General features: G+C 42.4%; 1 protein-coding gene across 4 annotated transcripts in view; it reads left to right on the top strand.

Annotated features, from left to right (window-relative positions):
• Window positions 1–546: 546 nt before the first annotated feature.
• The window catches only part of LOC127620180 (fibronectin type III domain-containing protein 5), a 41,030-nt gene continuing 21,185 nt past the window's right edge, over window positions 547–20,391 (top strand). For 3 of the 4 annotated variants that reach the window (XM_052093304.1, XM_052093306.1, XM_052093305.1), the window contains exons 1-3: window positions 547–796; window positions 12,872–12,987; window positions 13,932–14,130. In XM_052093304.1, the coding sequence (XP_051949264.1) occupies window positions 718–796; window positions 12,872–12,987; window positions 13,932–14,130 (394 nt within the window). In that variant the 5' untranslated portion in view covers window positions 547–717. Of the gene's footprint in view, window positions 797–10,947; window positions 11,082–12,871; window positions 12,988–13,931; window positions 14,131–20,391 lie in introns of those variants that run through there. The other variant, XM_052093307.1, reaches the window with a different exon arrangement.

Below are 20,391 nucleotides of genomic sequence, written 5' to 3' on the forward strand. Positions count from 1 at the left end.
ACCAGGCTATTCACCGAAAATGTCAATGCGTACTAAAGCTGATGCTATCATGTCCCAGGTAGCTATATAGGCCCAGAAGTTGTCTAGTAATATTTCACCTATTTTAACTCTTCTTTATGTATTTTCAATGCAACAGATAGCCTATTAATATTTCAGTTGTAAACCATAGTCCTGACAGCTGTGGAGCAGCACATAGATGGTGTTAGCATGTGTCACTTTTCTCAGAGCTGGTCAGAAAGGACCAATAACAGTTGTTTGTGATTACAGGATAACACACTTAATTTAGTCATTTTACACAGAATTCTGCGCTGGTTTTCTGTTTTAACGATAACACGAATAATTGGAATCAAAAGATTTAAAAAAAATACATTTTTCTAGTGAACAAATACACCTCCAAGACGCCCTGAGATTTGAATGCGGATAACAGCAGGATTCGGCGCTTTGAGCCTGCGAGCGCCCCCTAGAGATAAATGCTGTATATATATATATTGGATATAGTGTCATATGCCGCCCAATGGGCAACATGCAGTCCTCTCGTGTGGACTTTCTGCGGCAAGTAAGGAGTTTAGATCCAGCGCTGTTCTTGACTGATGCAGGAATAACAGACGCAGCCAGACTTGAATGTTAAACACACAGTCGCCGACTTAAAGTGTAAGATCGTTGCGAGTAAATGGGATTCAACGTCTGCCGAACAGAATGTAAAGAATTCCTTGAAGGATGTGGGGAATTAAAGGCTCATGCTCTGCGCTGTTATTGTTGTTTATGGCTTATATCTCCGTGTCCTCGGTTAATGCCGGTAAGTTTGCGTGAATTTATTCGTTTTGTTCAGTAGGCTAATGCCGTTATTGTTTATGGTCATTGTTATAATGGCCATTTTTTTAAGCTCTCGTGGACCGAAGCCGATGAAAAAATACATCAACCGTTCTTGCGCTGAATTTGCATGAATGAACAGATGATGTCAAGGGTTTTGTCTTTTATCTACAAACAACATGCACAATGAAATGCATTCTGACATATTGGCATGGGCATAGAACAGACAGTTGCGGCTATCAGATGAATAAATGATGCGCTACTACCTGTTCAGTTCTCCATTGGGTAGCCGAAGACGCTCGTGCGTTTCCAATATTCGTTCAGACTGCATGTAAATGCTGTGTGCAATTCTTTTGATCATAATTGATTCTGTTAACATATATTAATAGAGCTAATATAAACCTGGTCGTCTGGTAAAAAACGATTTATTGACATGCATTGAGACACAATACAATATAGTTGTCTACTGTCATAAGAATGCTTCTGCTAAATGGTAAATAATCAGACAATTACTATAACTAAATAAATACTATTTCATGGTTAACTGCTTTGGTTATCAAATTAGATGCCTAATGAATGCATCTTCAATCCCATTTGCATTTTTTTGTGCATTAATTGTAAACTTACAAAGCAATATCATTTAATACAGGTGATTTTATAGTAGCCTATATATTTCTCTGGCCTAGATATAGGATAACTAGAGCATAGTAAATGTAAAGTTTCTTTAGGAAGTCACCTGTGATTTTGTTCTATTACAGTTGTTTGGTGAGGGAGGGTAGCCTACTATTTTACTTAGGAAGCATCTGTTATGAAAATTATATACCACTATACTAGACTACAAATATTCAACAGAGCCTTTTTATTATAGCAGTAAAAGCAAAATTATATGCCATTTCCATGTACTGTATCTGCAAAACGTTAAATTTGAGATCTGGAGACTTTGATGCATAATTTATTAAATCACAAAAGAAATATCTTAATTTATCATTGTTTTGTTTTATTTTGTTTTTACTTCAAAGCATGACTATCAACAGTTACTTGGTGCATCAACACCTTTTATACCAGCCATGTTGATGTTATGGTGTCATGAGTCAAATTAAAAAAACAGTGATATATAAAGAGGACTGGGCAGTCAAATATAATTATAAGTAAATGTCAAAATGAATCACCAATGGTGGTTATAACATTGCATATACAGTAACATTGTACCTTGAATGGTTACAATTAAAAATGCCTTTTAAAGATCTGTTCATTGTAGTAGACACCATGCATCTGAGGGTTAAACTACTATAAGACTACAGCATGTGCAGTGTTATTGCAATTTAGTGACTGTTCTGAGCTTCTTATTATTTACAGGTTAATTGTAATAGACATCTATGAGGAGGAGGATACACGTGTGTGAGCATATGTGGTTTAAGACTAACAGAATCAAGCCCTCTAAACTATTTCACTCTGCTTTCATGTGAAGTAGAGATCCTGAACAAATCCTCTGTCTGCATCTTTGATGCAGGCACAGGAATAGTAATGCACAAAACGAGCAACATTTCCATACCATTATGGCATTAACACTTTGAAAACATCTTTTTTATTAAATAAGACAACAGAGGATGGAAGTATATCATACATGGCAGAAAATAATTGATCAGCTTTAGAGGTTGTACGCTGGGCTTTGTCTTTGTACAGGCCTGTTGTGCTTTGTTATGACGCAGCATGTGATGAAAAGCAGAGGTGCCCCTGTTACGTGAAATGCGAAGTTCCTGAGATCTCACATGTTTGTTTCATCTGACAGTGTCAGGCATCTCATCAAAGCTACGCGAGGACATTTTGAATATTTTATGAGTCTGATGTTGTTTAGTGATGTTCTGGGTGGCAATCAACCGTGTGCATTACATATTAGAACAAATCTACCAGTTTATCAATCAAAGGTGCAGAAGTGGTAGATAGTTACTGGACAATGATATTCCTCTCACACGAAATTGATATTAAACTAATCAAAAATAAAAGATGATCAGGTCAACAGTAAGCTCCAAGTTAAAATGTTATTAGATGCTGGAGGACTGCCGCATCACTTCCCGTGAGTTCAAGGGATGTCATGGATCTGGGGATCAGAGACTGGGATTTGAATCTTAAGGGTGTAATATTCTCAGACTTAGCTGTGGATGAGAGAGTCCATAGTGTAATATGAGGAATCTGATCTAATAAGTGACTACAGGGCGAATCTGACAAGAAATATCCAGACTGTATTTCACCATAAAACCAAGGAATTATATCTGGCATAAAAAAAGCCTTAAAAATGAAGCCTATTTTGGGACAATTTTTACATTGTGACATTATTTTAATGAAAATTAAATGAATATTCCAGATTAAATACAAGTTAAGCTCAATTGACAACATTTGTTGCATATTGTTGATTACCATAAAAAAAAATTTTTGACTCGCCCCTTTAAAAAAAGCATACATCGAGGTCACAGTGAGACACTTACAATGGGGCCAATTTTTGGAGGGTTTAAAAGCAAAAATGTGAAGCTTATTAAAGCACTTACATTAATTCTTCTATTTAAACACAAGTATAAGCTTTAATGTTGTTTTAATCGTAATTTTTCAGCCATTTTAGGGTTTATTGGCATTGTCATGGCAGTGAAGTTGTAAAATTGGCTATAACTTTACACAGAAAAGGTTAGTAAGTGATTTTATCACACTAAAATCATGTTAACACGCATATAGTTTATGTCTTGTGGCTATACTTTTGAAACAGTGAGTATTTCAACATTTACTGATTGTCAACATTCACTTCCATTACCTCACTGGAACCAACATTTTTGCTTCTTTTTTTTTTTTTTTTTTTTTTAAGAAAAGGAGGAGCAAGTCAAAATAAATGTTTGTGGCAATCAATATTTTGCCACAAATGCTGTCAATTCAGCTTAACTTTTATTGAACCCGGAATATTCGAATTTCTTCCCCAGATTGTCATGACTGTAATGCAAAAAATTAATGCAAAATTGCAATAAGTAATGTAATAAAAATATAAAAATAAAAAATAAATAAATCTCATTGTTGTAATACAATAATGAAATTCAGATCCTCGTTCCATAATTTTTTTAAATGAAATAAAATAAAATCAGTACAACAAATTCTAGCACTTACATTTGTACTCTTACAATTGTACTTTATAAATGTTTTTTTTTTTTTTTTCAAAATACAATGTTCTATTTTTATTTAGATTTTTGTTTACACTTTTCTTGAATGATTTTAATGCGATATCATGTGGTCAGAGCTGTGGTTGGTGTATGTTGTCTTGACACATTAAGCCTTGTTGCTCATGCAGCTGCACCAGGTTTAAGTCTCACCGATTCTTTTTGCACTATATTTGTAGAATTAAAAAAAAGAAAAATAAGATATTAGCATATGAGTAAAAGATACTGTAAAATACTTAATGTGAAGTTTACTTGGTCTGCACCTCCACCATGTAGCTTTTTGATGTTGTTTGAAATCAGACCAGTGGTCTGATTTTGTAAAGCTGATTTGAGTATCTTGGCTCTGTCAGTGGCATAAGTTTTGGTGGCGGGACTATCTGTTTGACCAAATTCAGATGAGGACAGTATTTGGAAAAAGCCCTTTGAAAACAATCAATATTTCTGCAATTTAAATTAGTGGCATAGAAATTACACACTTCAGCTTAAACAGCCCAACTTCTCTCCATCTTATGAGCTTCAGGTTGCTATTTATAAAGTAATAGATCCCCAAACTCTGCCCCAGGTTTTGGTGCAGGTTCTTGATCAAAATTGACCCTAATAGAAAGTGGTGTTAAGCTAAGGTACATATTTACATGGCCTGCCATGGCCAGGGACTGAAGATGCAGTCAAGCTAAGCCTGGAGATTCACCTCATAACCATTTAAATGTTAGTTGGAGTGAAAATTAGTTCAGGCTCAAATTGTGCAGTTGTTGGCAGTCATAACAACTCTTAAGTAGTTAATGAAATTAACGTAACTAACCTCGGATCATGGCATTACATCATCCACTCACTCGCAGTGAAGTGCCTTGACGAACGCAGTTCCATTTGGTGTTTTGATGCAGAAGTGGGGGCAGTTCATGTCTAAGAGCTAGTGTAAACAGATAGGGAAACAGCAAATACACCTCTTCACTATCTCTGCCGCTAGGTTTGTGTTCATGACAGGCTCTTGAAGGGATGAAAAACTTTTGACAACAACGCTATTCAGGTTGTGGCAAAAAACCCAGAAGAGAACTACCATTTTCCAGCTGTGGTGTCCCTCTGGATTTTCCTTTGGGTTTTTATAATTACAGTTTTTGATTTATGAGTAAGATATGGTCTTTGGTAAACATTACTGAAAGGTACTTGGATGTTTTGTTCTACATCATAAATTACACACAGTCATACCGCAAATGTACATTTTGTAGCTGCTGTGTTTTAAAAAAAAGTATGTTAATAACAAGATGCTAGCTAAGAACTACTATGGTTTTCCATCTCATCAGACATGTTCACTCAGATTCTTGTGGTATTTGTAGTCCTTATCTTGTCACTTACATTAGCATCATACATTTATTTAAACCACAGCGGCTTCAGAATTCAAGGTATGACTGTGTGTAATTTATGTTGTAGAACAAAACGTCCAAGTGCTGTATCTCCAATTAATGTTTACCACAGACCTTTTTTCATCATAAATTGAAAAACCCCATTCTAAAAACCCATTGAAAATTCCTGAGGAATCCCATGGCGTATTAGCCTTCCGGATTCGCCTACAAATTGGCATCATGGTTTAACTGCCATGCAGCCCTGCACATGTCAGTACAGAAGAGTCATTCATATCAATGGAAGAACAATTTATGACATAAATCTAAATACTGTTAATACTGTGTGTGTTTTGCATTAAAATAGTCAGGGGTATTTACATTTACATTTATGCATTTGGCAGACGCTTTTATCCAAAGCAACTTACAGTACAGTGTCTTACAGGGCACCTTCTGATTACCAGTTATGTGCTTTAGCCCACTACGCCACCACCACTCGGGGTATATTCCAATAATATAATGTTTAGGGTCTAGCCATTCCTTCTTTAGATCTGGCTGAAGAACAAACATGACTTCTTAACCATAACCAAAAAATTATCTTGGATCAACTATACTTTGAAAATAAAAACATAACATTCAAAATTATTTTAATATATCATTTACAAACTATGAAAATTAAGAGGAATATTTAGATCTGCTAAAGCCCATATCTTTGAGAATATCAACCCACATAAGATAGCAATGGCCATCTAATATACATTGATACATTTCATTTTAAATAAGAATACATATATAACCAAAAAATATTTTCCTTCCAAACAATGAGGGGAAAATGAGCCTTTCCTTGTCCTATATATTTAGTGCATTTGTGCAGGAGCCAGATAATCATTGTCAAACAGAGAACATACTGATTTGAGGATGTTGGGGCAGACTGATTTCATTGTGAAATGGAAAACAGTAAGTAGGTGGATTTTTCTTAAGCTGAAATCTGTCATTTACTTACAAATTTGAAACATACCCTCCAGTGGCCAAAGTGGTAAGTGTTGTTGGGCATATGGGCATATGCGAGCTCCATTTTTCTAGAGTAAGGTTTACTCCACCTAACCATAAGTGGAGAAAAAGTTTATGTTAGAGGGACAAAGCAGCAAAAAAATCGTGCTTGTCACCAATTATGCAAATATGATTACTTGGTTTCAACGCAGGATCCAAACCTGTGTCTCCCACACTGCTGACGCAATGAGCTGATGCAGAGATTTTTATGAGTGGGGCCGATCCTAGGGTACTGGAAGTCTTGGAAATAACAGGCTGACTTTCAGTGTAATCATGTTGGTTTGGGATTGAGAACGCTGACACACATTTGTATCAGGGTTTCCATTGTCCGGTAATTACCGGACATTGACCGGTAAAAAAATTAAATGTCCGACAAAATTAAATCTCTCCGGTCAAATTGTCCGATTAAAATTGCCTAATAATCCCGTCCCCCTAACACAATCTGAATTTGAGAATAAGCCTAAAATGTATAAAGCAAAAATACACCGATCTCTTGCTATGTTATAAAGGAACAGGCTCTATCGTTTGAAAGTTATGAAACAACATCGCATGCTGCATTTCAAATAAAGCGCACGCCTAAAACGGCTGCAATATAGACCTAAACAACGAACGATTGAGTGAGACGTTTCAAATATGGCCAGGCCCAGGCAGACTAGCTTTAAAAGCTTTTTTCAGAGGCCAGACGATGGTGAATCAGGAACATCTCATTATAGATAGATCAGTGCTTCTAATCCGCGCATTCGTGCAGTTTTATTTCTCTATCATCAAAACTGAATAGCCTATGTTCATCAGTGCATGGTTACAGTCTATATCAAGCAGGGACACGTTTGTGTGCATTTTATTTTGTGATTTCACCGAATTAATAGAGAGTCTCCGCAACGGCGATAGATTGAAACGCGCGTCCTAGTGAAGATTGCGCAACTCGCGCAGCGCGTCGTCCATGCAACTGATAGCAGCGGACACGAGCGCTCAGCTTGATTTCAAAAACAACAGATTTTAGCGCTAGATCTCTTATTTAATAACGGACTAAATGAATGATCTGCTAGTTAACTGGAGATGTTTTATTTATTTGTATTAGGTACATCCGTGCCTCAATGTTTCAAAAAGTGAATGTGTGTGAAACCACAGTAAAAAACAATTGCCGTTGATTGACGCCAATCGGACGTTCATGTATTTTTTTCGTCTATTTGAAAGTTAAGCTAATAATAATATGTTGCATTCTATACGGCCTGATTATGTCATTTTTTAAGTTACATAGACTGCCTCCAGTTTTCCTCAACTTGACTAATTAAGAGGCGATATATTTGACCGGCATATCATCAAAATGTCCGTAAAACGAAACCTCTGCCGGTCACTTTGACCGGCACCATTTTTTTCTAGCGGAAACTCTGATTTGTATACAATACTTGTTTCTGTTCCCTGTCTCTTTCATAGCCCAGCCCCCTCATTTCATTGATCCTTTGCTCCACCTGCCCTCCTCATTTGCCCTTCTGATTTTTCCCCCTTTATATTCTCCTTGTGTCTCTTGTCTTGTGCTGGATTCTTTTTTGTGTTTTCCTCATGGTGTGTGTCGTGTGTGTGTGTGTGTGTGTGTGTGTGTGTGTCTGTGTGTGTGTGTGTGTGTGTGTGTGTGTGTGTGTGTGTGTGTGTGTGTGTGTGTGTGTGTGTGTGTGTGTGTGTGTGTGTGTGTGAGCGTGTATTTATCACTTTGTGGGGACCAAATGTCCCCATAATGATAGTAAAACCCGAAAATTTTGACCTTGTGGGGACATTTTGTCAGTCCCCATGAGGAAAACAGCTTATAAATCATACTAAATTATTAATTTTTTGAAAATGTAAAAATGCAGAATGTTTTCTGTGAGGGTTAGGTTTAGGGGTAGGGTTAGGTTTAGGGGATAGAATATAACGTTTGTACAGTATAAAAACCATTATGTCTATGGAAAGTCCCCATAAAACATGGAAACACAACGTGTGTGTGTGTGTGTGTGTGTGCTGTCTGTCTGTCTGTCTGTCTGTCCTCGGTTTGTTTTCCTAGTTTGTTAGTTTCTATCCAGTTCTTCTTTGATGTTTTCCCTCTCAAGGTTTTTTATTTTTTTTTAAATAAACAGTCAGTTTTTTTGAAGCCAGCAGACATCAGCTCTCAAAGTATGGGTCCGTTTCTCTGTCCAACTCAACAGTTGTCTGCCTGTTAGGGCCGCATGCTCTTCTCAATGCGGCCCAGAAGCTGTGCTTGGGTGAGCTTCTCTTACTTTCCCCATGATAATTCCTGACATGGTTATTTATTGGACAAAAGGTGTAGACATTTTATTAAAGGCTTGTAAGGGTTAAAGCCTCAACTGCCTGTCAGGCACTAAGCAGGACACCTTTTTCCAATGTGGTGCGAATGATAAGCCACATCACCTCATTTGGTAAATGTGCAATTTTTGTGCCACTGGTAGCACCAAATGAAAATGTAACAATATTGATTGTCTCCAAACCTTCCCCCATCAATCAAACTCATGATAGATATTAAGCTCAAAACATAGGCTGAACAATCTGCGCTTGACAGCTGTGCTATAACATCTCATACACTGTAAATCACCATTTCAAGTACTGGCCATTTGAAAGCTTGACCAGTCATCATATAGAGAAGCCAAGCTTACAGGTGGGACAAAAATACATTCTGCCATAGACTTCCATTGAAGCACACTTCAGAAGGGCTCTATGGGCCGTGTGTCCACTGACTTCTATGTACATTTTCATGTAGAAGAAAGCAGACCATGTTACTTGAATGAATCGCATGATAGTTATGTGATATTGTGCACTTTCTTTGATATTGTGATATTTTCGCTAAAATATTTAAATGTTCAAAGAGTAATATGTAATGTACACTCACTGAGCACTTTATTGAGAACACCTGTACACCTACTTATTCATGCGATTATCTAATCAGCCAGTAGTGTGGCAGAATTGCAGTACATTAAGTCATTCAGATACGGGCCAGGAGCTTCAGTTATTGTACACTTCAACCATCAGATTGGGGAAAGAATGTGATATCAGGGATTTTGACTGTGGCATGCTTGTTGGCAGATGGGCTGGTTTGAGTATTTCTGTAACTGCTGATCTCCTGGGACTTTCATGCATAACAGTCTCTGGAGTTTACTCTGAATGGTGCCAAAAAAAAACATCCAGGTGAGCAGAAATGCCTTGTTGATGAGAGTGACCAATGGAGAATGGCCAGACTGGTTTGAGCTGACAGAAAGGCTACGTTAACTAAGATCACCACGGCTAAACTTTGACATGATAGGCTGCTTAAACAGAAAAACTGGCATAGGAGAAAGTATTTTAACTTTGAAATCCATGAAATTGAAATTCAGAAGAACACCACTGTAGGCATCATTAAACTACTAAGGCATGTTGCAAGTTATCTAAATGTACGTTAGATTACTCCCCTTTTTAAAGTGTAATGTATGGCTGTTATAAACACAACCCTCCTAGTGGGAGACATATTGTGTCCTCAGGGATGACTGGCTCTCTCTGTCTGTCGTCCCCCTTTAAATACATAATTTCCTCATCTGCAGGGTGTGAATTTGTTACATGGTGATGGATGATGATAAGTAGACAACCATTTCACTTTGTAGTCAACAAACATTACTGATGATTAGATCTTCACGGCACTGATTTATATGATGGCACATTATCATCCTGACATGTGATGACACACAACACAACTCATGGAGTCTCCTGAAGTCACTGTGGTGCATTTCCATTAAAATCATGAAGAAAATGGACAAATGGCAGCTGGCTTTTGTTTCAGACCATTTTCTTTGTTCGATGACTATCAAAGACAAAGAGGTTGGTTCAGATAACAATTTAAGAGTTCCCACACAGTAAATAAAGTAAAGAGCAGTAGAAATATTGATCTAGAGCAGCGTTTCTCAACGGGGGCGGTACCGCCCCCTAGGGGGCGTTTGGACAGTGTTGGGGGGCGGTGTGAACGAGGCAGCAGAGAGGGGGGGCGCTCAGGCACAAATGGGGGGCGTTACTCAGAGGTACTCAACAGGCGGCCTGCGCAAAAATCTTTTCAGCTCTTCTCCTTAGCCTATGTCTTCGTCTTGCTCGGATTACTGCTGCCACTTCACCAGGAGGATATGCCAGGAGAGCCGCTTCCTAAGTTACACATGCTTTTAATAGGCGGAGAATTTTCAGCGCAAAATAGAGGCGTGCTTTAACCGGCTTTTTCTGTACATAACGCGGAATACATAAATAAGCTAAGTACACACTGCCAGCGACTTTATCGCTGCAGGTCGCGACAGCTCGTGTCGCCGGAAGTCGCTGTGCTCGCATTGAAAATGAATGGTATTGAGTTGCTGTCGCGCGCAATGTCGCTGGCAGTGTGTACGCACCTTTAGGCGCAGTTTACGCTTCCCCTCCCATCAATTTATGTGACACTCCCACTTTCCCCTTGTCCATCTCATGAATTCATATGCATGACACGAAAAGCGCATTTTGCCATTTTCAATTGCGACAGGCAATCTGCGCTTTCATCTCGTGTGTCCCGTTCGTACATACCTCGCCATGGTTTTATGCGCACTTTGCGAAACAAATACGCCTGAAGTGGGCGCAAAAGCGTTAGTACATCTGGCCCTGAGAATATAAATTGTAATGTGATGATCGGGTGCGGATATCTAATCGGAGAAAATCATTGGTGATGGTGAGTTTGTTTTAACAGCTGATTCGGGTGACGTTAGAGCTGATCCGCGCATCTACTCAGCAATGTGTAATTGGCCGATGGGAATAATAAAGTCATAATAATATAAATATTGATTTGATATTATTTGTCTTTTTGCAGTTATTCACCTAGTATATTAATATTAACTTAAGTTCTCTCCCTCGTGTCCCGCAAAATCAGGTCTGCTGACCTGCAACGAGCAATAGCCAGGTGGTCACCCTACGTTACTCACTGTTATTCATCACAACGTTTAAGCCTCTGACAACACATACAATGTTCATTTGAATGTAAAATAAAATTATGTCTGTGCAAATTAATGAATTCATATTTAAATGTTGCTAATAACCCACTCGGCTAGTTACCGGCAAATGATCTCCATAGCAACGCCTAAAAACAAATGCCGCAGCTGTCAGAGTGGTAGAAATGACCGTTTGTAGGCTATTCAAATTTGAAGCCTAGTATATATTGCCTAATTGAGTGCGCGAACGACCGCTGCTTTTTCATTGGCCATTTAGGTTAGTTACGTTATTGTTCACGTGATTGGTTCATCTTAAATGAACCTGAATTTGTTTGAATTTCTAAATACATTTGAAATACCTTTCAAACAACCCATGTGTTTTTGCATTTTTTTCCAAACACAATATTACTCAACTTGAGACTTTTACATGTAGTTTATACAATAAGAAACTTCTGTTTCAGTTTTTTTTTTTTAACAAAAACTCAGGCTTCAGGTATCAGTGTTGCAATTGTTTGGCTGTAATAGTATTTCTGAAGTGTTTTTTTTTTTTTTTTTTTTTTTTAGGGGGGCGTTAAGAGGATCATGAAGAGGTCAGGGGGGCGTTTGTTCAAAAAAGGTTGAGAACCACTGATCTAGAGCAAGCATAGACAGAGTTGAGCATCAGGGCATTTCCAGCAGCCAATCTATGCTGTCCTTTTTGGCATCAGAAAAAGAGCTAGAGACTGAGACAAGACTGCAAACTTGAAACTCATTTTGTGCTACCTTTTTCTGGTAATTTCACATACATAAGATCTAAATATCTACATGAATGTCTAAGGGGCCATTCACACCTAACACATTTTTGCTTCTACCTACAGTGTTTTTCTATGTAAATGCACTTGACAGAGGTTTTTGACTATTACGCCATGTCTCGCTGTTTTTTCAGTGTCTAGTGCTGGAGCGCTGCATTTGTTGACGTTGTGTGAAGTTAAAAGAACTCCAACTCCATTTTAAAAATGCATCTTAAGACATCATCATTCTGTTCTATTTGTTGCAAAAATATAGTTGGGATGAGCTTAGCTATTAAGTGGCACTTGCTAAAGGCAAGCATCACTATTACTGTTGTTTATGCTCTGGTTATTTTCTGCATTCTTATTGGTAGTTGCTGCATTACATCGCTGCTCATTTGCATAAAATGTAACTCCACTTTGCTTCACTTCATCGTAATCGGTCACTGTCAGGGCCGTAGCTAATGGTGTGAAATGTGGTAATGATTCTAGTGTTAAGAGTTTTTCAGTTTTAATATGAAAGGGACCCAGACCAATCAGGGGGCTCAGATATCCTTGCTTCAGACATTGCTGTCGCTACAAATCACCAACAGTATTTGAAATCAAGTTAATTCAGGATGCTTTTCATTGGAAAATGCTGTCAGTGTGAATGCAAAATTTTTTGTTGATTTTTTTTGTAAGTGTGTCATGTTGCGCAACAGTTTAATTGTTAATAGAGAAATGGTTCTAACAGTGTGTTTACTGTTTTGTTTTTTTGTCCTCATCAGATAGTTTATCTGCTCCGCTCAATGTGACCATCAAAGCACTGGAGGGGAATTCAGCGATAGTGACATGGGAAATTCTGGAAGGAGACCCAGTCATTGGGTTTGCCATCACCCAGCAGGTACTGAACAAGTTTATGGTCCATTAAGAGTCATTACATGTGCAAAACACAGGAAAATCACCTCGTAATTCAAGTTTAATGTTGTAAAGCTGTGGGTGAATGCTTGCGTAAGCATGTTAGTTATGGGTCGATATAGAGTGATCTACTTTCTCATGGAGGGTACAGTCTGTTTATATTTTAGGTGGTTTTCTTTAATTTTTTATGCATGCATACATTAGTGAGTGCCTGTGTGGGTGTGAGCAGATTTGAGGAAAGCAGTAACAAAGACTGCAGTGACCATCTGCTAGAGTACAAAGCCATTAGAGCTTGTCACCAAACCAAGCAAGACCAAAACAGAGTTTCTGCAGTATGCGTTTAAAGTCAGCATGAAACAACTTGCAACCCATTTTACATATGTATGTATTTAATGTATTTGTGAGTGTTACAGTATATTAATTTACATGTTCACATTTGGATGACACTTATCCTAATTGACTTACATTGCGTTCAAGGTATACATTTTGTCAGTATGTGATCTCAGTTTCAGTTGCATGGCTTGGTGTTACTAGTATCATGCAATGGGAAATGACGAGAACATATTTAATGAAATATTCAAAGACAAGAATAAAATGTTAGGCAGGAATGGATTTTATCAGTGAATTGATTGGATCATGAAAACTGGTCTCTATATGACATGTGGTTGCAGGTGAGGGCTTGAAAAATTAGAAGGGCTTGGTGATGTCAGCCAAAAATGGAAGTCATTTTAGACTTCAAGTTATTACATCATGATGAAAAATTCTGAACAAACCTTTTTTCTTGGAATAATGTGTACCGTTGAATAATGTATTAAGAAAGTAAACCATGTAAATTTTGATGTCATGTTGACTAATCACATGTACATTTATCCTTCTTTACACAGTACGAGCCTCTCATCTCTCAGATTTATTTTGTTCTGATGATTACAGAAGAAGGACGTTCGCATGTTGCGATTCATCCAAGAAGTGAACACCACCACTCGTTCATGTGCATTATGGGATTTGGAGGAAGACACAGAGTACATTGTCCATGTGCAGTCCATTAGCATGAGTGGCACCAGCCCTCCCAGTGAACCTGTTCTGTTCCGCACACCAAAAGAGTCTGAGAAACTGGCCTCCAAAAGCCCAGGTAAGCCAGCGCTAACCAAATGTATCATTTACCATCTTTTTTACATGGTCCCATTGTAATACCATGGTTTTATTTTTTTAACATGTACCATTACCATGTTAATACATTCTTTGAAGTACCTTGGAGTACTACGTAAATACTATGCTACATATAATTGGTAGTTATTCAGTACCATTGGATAGTTGACATGAAATACTTTTGGATGGCCAACTATATGATTCTGAGCTCCATCTAAAACTATTTTAAACAGAATTGCTATTTCTATTTTATTATTATGGATGCAGCTTTTATAGCCTTTTGTCACACAACAGAACCATTTAAGAAGAGCTAGTGAGGACAAAAATTTAATTAAAATGGAAAAAACTTATGGTGACCATTTGTAGCACCTAAAATATACACTTTCTCTATAACATTAATGTAAATTTTAACTTAAAATCATGTTGTGGGTGCTCATGTTATACATCAAATACCCTCACTGAAAAAAGATTTTACTTAAAGATGTTTCATGTGGTAACATCTAAATATACTTGTTTTATTCAAGTCAAAAATATGATTTAGTGTCTAAATAATGTCTAATTTAAGAAAAAACGAATCAGTTACCTAACGTAACCTCGGTTCTCTCTAGATGAGGGAACGAGTATTGCGTAAGCTAGCTTACGCTACGGGAAAGATTCATCTTTTCTGAGATATTGAAGCCAAAAAATTATCCTTAATTTTGTATCATTTGTCAACGCAGTGCAGCAACTGCAGACCTTGAGCGGGCTAGCTAGCGAGCTCATTGGTTGCTCTGCGGCAACTGCTGCAGCCTATAGACGAACTTGGGCGAACTCGCGTCCAACGAGAGGCATCCGCGCGCTTACTGCATCAAAGACCGCCAAAATGGCCGTGGCTAGAGTGCATATAAGCGTAGTTCGTAGGCTGGAACCCTGGTTTTCATTGAATGAAGCGAAAGTTGCTCGTGGCGCAGCACGGCCGGCTACGCAATACTCGTTCCCTCATCTAGAGAGAACCGAGGTTACGTTAGGTAACCGATTCGTTCTCTTACGAGAGGTTCTCTCGTATTGCGTAAGCTAGCTTACGCTACGGGAACCCATTGTCAACGCTGTGCGCGCCAAGCATCCACTGCATGAGCCCCGGGGGTGGGGGGACCCGGGGGAGCCCTTGTGAGTGGGGAAATAATATTTGGCCGGCAAGAGGGAAGGGAACGACAGAGCGGTGGTGCCGGTCTGTGTGGAATGAGTCCCATCAGTGCAGCTCACCAGGGGAGCTGTAGCGTATTAAACCGCTAGTAGTTTTGCCTGCAGGGCGGGCACTTCCAGATTGTAAAATCTGACAAAGGTGGAGGGGGAAGCCCAGCCCGCTGCCACACATATGTCGTGAATGGAAATCCCGCTGGACCATGCCCACGATGAGGCCATGCCTCTAGTGGAGTGAGCCCTAATGCCCAATGGGCATGGCAGGTCTTTTGACGCGTATGCGGCAGCAATCGCGTCCACTATCCATCTAGACAGTGTCTGTTTCGAGGTGGCGAGACCTTTGGTGCGCCCTCCGAATGAAACGAAAAGCTGCTCAGAGCGTCTGAAAGAGGCGGAGCGCGCAGTATACAATCTCAGTGCTCTGACTGGGCAAAGGAGATTGGCGTCGCGTTCGCTATCGGATGCTGGCAGCGCCGATAGGGAAATGACCTGTGCTCTGAAAGGAGTACCGATCACTTTGGGAACATAGCCGTGTCTAGGCTTTAAAATGACCTTGGAGTCACTTGGCCCAAACTCAAGACACGCAGCGCTGACAGACAGCGCGTGAAGGTCTCCCACACGTTTGACTGATGACAGGGCAGTCAGAAAAACGGTTTTGAGTGAAAGGTATTTCAAATCCACGGATTGAAGCAGTTCGAAAGGGGGGCTTTCATAGTTTCGAGAACTATAGAAAGATCCCAGATAGGAACCGATGGGGGGCGCGGGGGGTTCATCCTTCTAGCTCCCTTGAGGAAGCGGATGACCAGCTTGTTTTTTTCCCAGTGACTGGCCGTGCAGGGGTTCAGCAAACGCCGCGACGGCCGCCAAATACACTTTGAGCGTGGATGGGGATCTGCCCTTATCCAGCAGCTCTTGTAAAAACACGAGCAGCGACGACACCCCACATGTCCGTGGGTCCAGGTCTCTGTCGGTGCACTATTTTGAAAACACAGACCATTTTGACGCATAGTCTTCTCGTGGAAGGGGCTCTAGCGTGTATGATGGTGTTTATTACCCCTTCTGGCAGAGCGACGGGTAGTCGTTGATCACCCACGCGTGCAACGCCCAGCGCTCTGGGTGGGGATGCCAGATCGTGCCGCGAGCTTGAGAGAGGAGATCTGCTCTCACTGGGATGGGCCACGGCGCTGTCAGTGACAGCTGCGTAAGCTCCGGGAACCATGTCTGATTCTCCCAACGCGGGGCTATGAGGAGCACCGAGTGACGTGTTTCCCTGATCCTCTGCATTACCTGTGGCAATAGCGAGACGGGAGGGAAGGCGTAAAGCGGGCGGTTGGGCCAGTCCTGGGCCAGCGCGTCCTCGCTTTTCGAGAAAAATATTGGGCAGTGAGAGTTCTCTTCTGACGCAAGAGGTCTATCTCTGCTCTGCCGAATATGCGCCATAAGTTCTGGACTGTTTGAGCGTGCAGGGACCATTCCCCTGGAGGAATATTGTCTCTGGACAGTCTGTCTGGGCCATCGTTCAGGTGGCCTGGCACGTGCGTCACCCTCAGCGAGCGCAGGTGGCACTGGGACCAACTCAGTATTCGTTTCGTCAGATGGAAGAGGTTCCTGGATCTGACACCGCCCTGACGGTTTAGGTAGGATACCACAGATCTGTTGTCCGAACGGACCAGGACGTGGTGACCCTGAATGAAAGGAAGAAAGCGCACAAGCGCGTACTCGACCGCTATCATTTCCAGACAATTTATGTGAAGGAGCTTTTCCTGAACTGACCATAGGCCAAAAACCGGAGAGCCCTCGCAGACCGCGCCCCAACCCGTGTTGGACACGTCTGTCGAGATGACTTTTCGGCGAGATACAGCTCCCATCGTCACTCCCCGCTGATACCATTCGGCCACTGTCCAGGGCTGCAGAGCTGAAATACAGGTCTGAGTCACCTTGATCGGCTGGCGGCCTGTGGCCCAAGCCCGGTGAGACGTGCGGGTGTTTAGCCAATGCTGAAGCGGGCACATGCGCAGTAAACCCAGCTGAAGTACTGCTGCGGCTGAGGCCATGTAACCTAGCACTCTCTGAAATTTTTTCAGAGGCATGAGGCTGTTCATCTGAAAGGACGCGGCTAGTCGCTGAACACGGCGCGCGCGCTGTGTAGATAAGCGAGCCGTCATTGCCACGGAGTCTAGTTCTATTCCAAGGAAGGAAATTGCCTGACTGGGCTGTAGTGAGCTCTTGGTCCAATTGACTGCAAGACCCAAACTGTTCAGATGGCTGAGGAGAACTGTTCTGTGAGACAGAAGCTCCGTATGTGACTGTGCCATAATCAGCCAGTCGTCCAAATAGTTCAGAATTCGCAAGCCCTGACTCCGCAGGGGTGCGAGCGCCACATCCATGCACTTCGTGAAAGTACGGGGTGCTAAAAACAGGCCGAACGGAAGGACGGTGTATTGATAAACCTGGCCGTCGAAGGCGAATCTCAAGAATGGCCTGTGACGGGGATTTATCTGAATCTGAAAGTAGGCATCTTTCAGATCGAGAGAGATAAACCAGTCCCCCTAGCGCGTATGCGCGAGGAGTTTCCTGATTGTAAGCATTTTGAACGGTCTTTTTGCAAGCACCTTGTTCAAACCCCTGAGATCTAATATTGGTATGAGGCCGCCATCTTTCTTGGGAACAAGAAAATAACGGCTGTAAAACCCAGACTCGCTCAGCGAAGGAGGCACTTTCTCTATGGCCCTTTTGCACAGAAGTTTTGCTATTTCTGAACGAAGCATGCAGGCTGCTTCCATGTTCACATTCGTTTCGAGCCGCGCTCTGAAGCGGGGAGGGCGGCGATCAAACTGTAGCAAATAGCCCTGTTTTATTGTGCTTAACACCCATTTGGATATCCCTGGGATAGCTTCCCACGCTTTGAAGCGTAACGCTAGAGGGTGAATGGCCAAATCGCCCTGATTGCTGCACACAGCGCGCTGAACAGAATGTGTGAGCGCGCTTACTGTGCTTATGCATGACTGCTCGCAGACAGCAGGGACAGGCTGTTCTGTGAGTGACTTCCCGATTGAGGTGAATGGGGAAAGAGTCACATCTGTTAAGTGATGCGCGAGCATAGTCACGGGCACGGGACTTACATACAGAGAAGTGTTTACTGGCCGTGTGACAGAGCGGGCAGAGAATGGGCTCTAACACTCGAGCGGGTTGTGTCCGCTTTATGTGAGTGGGCTCTGATCGGGACACGGGAAGTGTAATGCTTGTGTGTAGAGGTGAACACTGGATTGTGGGCACATTTTCTACACATAAGGCTGGTCGTGTGACAGAGCGGCCAGAGAAGGGGCGCACGCACGGATTTGTGGGCGCATTTATTGACTCTAACACTCGAGCGGGCTGTGTCCGCTTTATGTGAGTGGGCTCTGATAGGAACACGGGAAGTGTAATGCTTGTGTGTAGGGGTGAACACTGGATTGTGGGCACATTTTCTACACATAAGGCATGTTTGCTTTTTACAAGATTTCTTTGGGTCGCCGTGAAAACGGCGTTTGAGTGCAGGCAAGCGGGCAGTATCACCGGCTTGTTGGCTGCTGAATCCACCACTGTAGTAGCCTGAGAGAGGGGGACTGACAGGGGGTGAAGCTTTGACGGTGGTCCGGCCGCGGCGGGACTGAGCCGTCGTTTTTTCAACAAGGCTAGGAGGACTTCGGTTGCTCAGGTTTCAGCGCAACCTTAGACCGAGGCCCGCAGGGGGGCGGCGGTCTGCGACGGCTGTCTGAGCGCGATCGAGGGCAGCCGCCCTGTCGACGCTGAGAAGTCTGACTTTGTTGAGCTGGGCGCTGTGAAGAGGCTCGTGCAGGAGGCTGGTCGCGTGGGCGGCCTGCAGAGGAGCTAGCGCGACGCGGCAGGAAGAGGTTCATGGCTTGGGTGGCTTTCTGGACTTCTGAAAAGCGGTCAACAATGCCACTCACCGCGGAGCCGAAGAGACCGGTCGGAGAGAGCGGTGCGTTGAGGAACGTGGAGCGCTCTGATTCTCCCATGTTTGCTAGCATTAGCCACAGATGTCTCTCGGTCACAGTCAGCGAGGCCATGCGCTTCCCTAGAGCTTGGGCTGCAGCTTTGGTGGCGCGAAGGGTCATGATGGAACAGCCCTTATCCTCCGCCTCGTCCTCCGAGATGGCAGCAGTGCGGCCGCTGGGCGGCAACTGCGCGTCCCGGGGGGGCGGGGAGGGTGAGAGCGATGCTCGAGGGAGAGGCTCCGGCGAGGCAGTCGCTTCTTTCACCGGTTCTGGCAGCCTTTGGGAGCGGTGCTTTTTCCTGCGAGGCGGAACGGAAGGTGGCGCGACGGCTTCGGTGCTGAGCGCTTCGAGTCGAGCCCGCAGGGTCGACATCGGAAGCTCCTCGCAGAGGTCGCATCCGCCTTCAACGAGGGCGAGCTCTGCATGCCCCAGTCCCAGGCAGAGAGCGCAGATGATGTGGCGGTCTCCGGCGCAGAGAGGGGCGCGGCATGAAGCGCAAGTGGTGCGAGGCATCTTAAAAAAGACGCTCGTTACTATTTTGTGAAGTTCGTTAAGAACTAGCTTGCTCTAAAAAAGGATACGTCGCCGGATGGCATAGCTCGCAGGATGGCTGAAGGTGGCGGAGATGGCCGGCTTCTTCGAGCGCTGTCCAAGCTTGCTAGATGCCCCTTGAACGGCGACGCGGCTTCCAGTTCAGAGATGCGAAGAGCTTCGCTGAAGAGATGAAAATCAGGGTTCCAGCCTATGAACTACACTTATATGCACTCTAGCCACGCCCATTTTGGCGGGCTTTGATGCAGTAAGCACGCGGATGCCTCTCATTGGACGCGAGTTCGCCCAAGTTCGTCTATAGGCTGCAGCAGTTGCCGCAGAGCAACCAATGAGCTCGCTAGCTAGCCCACTCAAGGTCTGCAGTTGCTGCACTGCGTTGACAAATGATACAAAATTAAGGATAATTTTTTGGCTTCAACATCTCAGAAAAGATGAATCTTTCCCGTAGCGTAAGCTAGCTTACGCAATACGAGAGAACCTCTCGTAAGAGAACATTTTTTTACCACTTTTTACAG

This window comes from Xyrauchen texanus, chromosome 26 (genome assembly GCF_025860055.1).
Source record: "Xyrauchen texanus isolate HMW12.3.18 chromosome 26, RBS_HiC_50CHRs, whole genome shotgun sequence".
NCBI lineage: Eukaryota > Metazoa > Chordata > Actinopteri > Cypriniformes > Catostomidae > Xyrauchen > Xyrauchen texanus.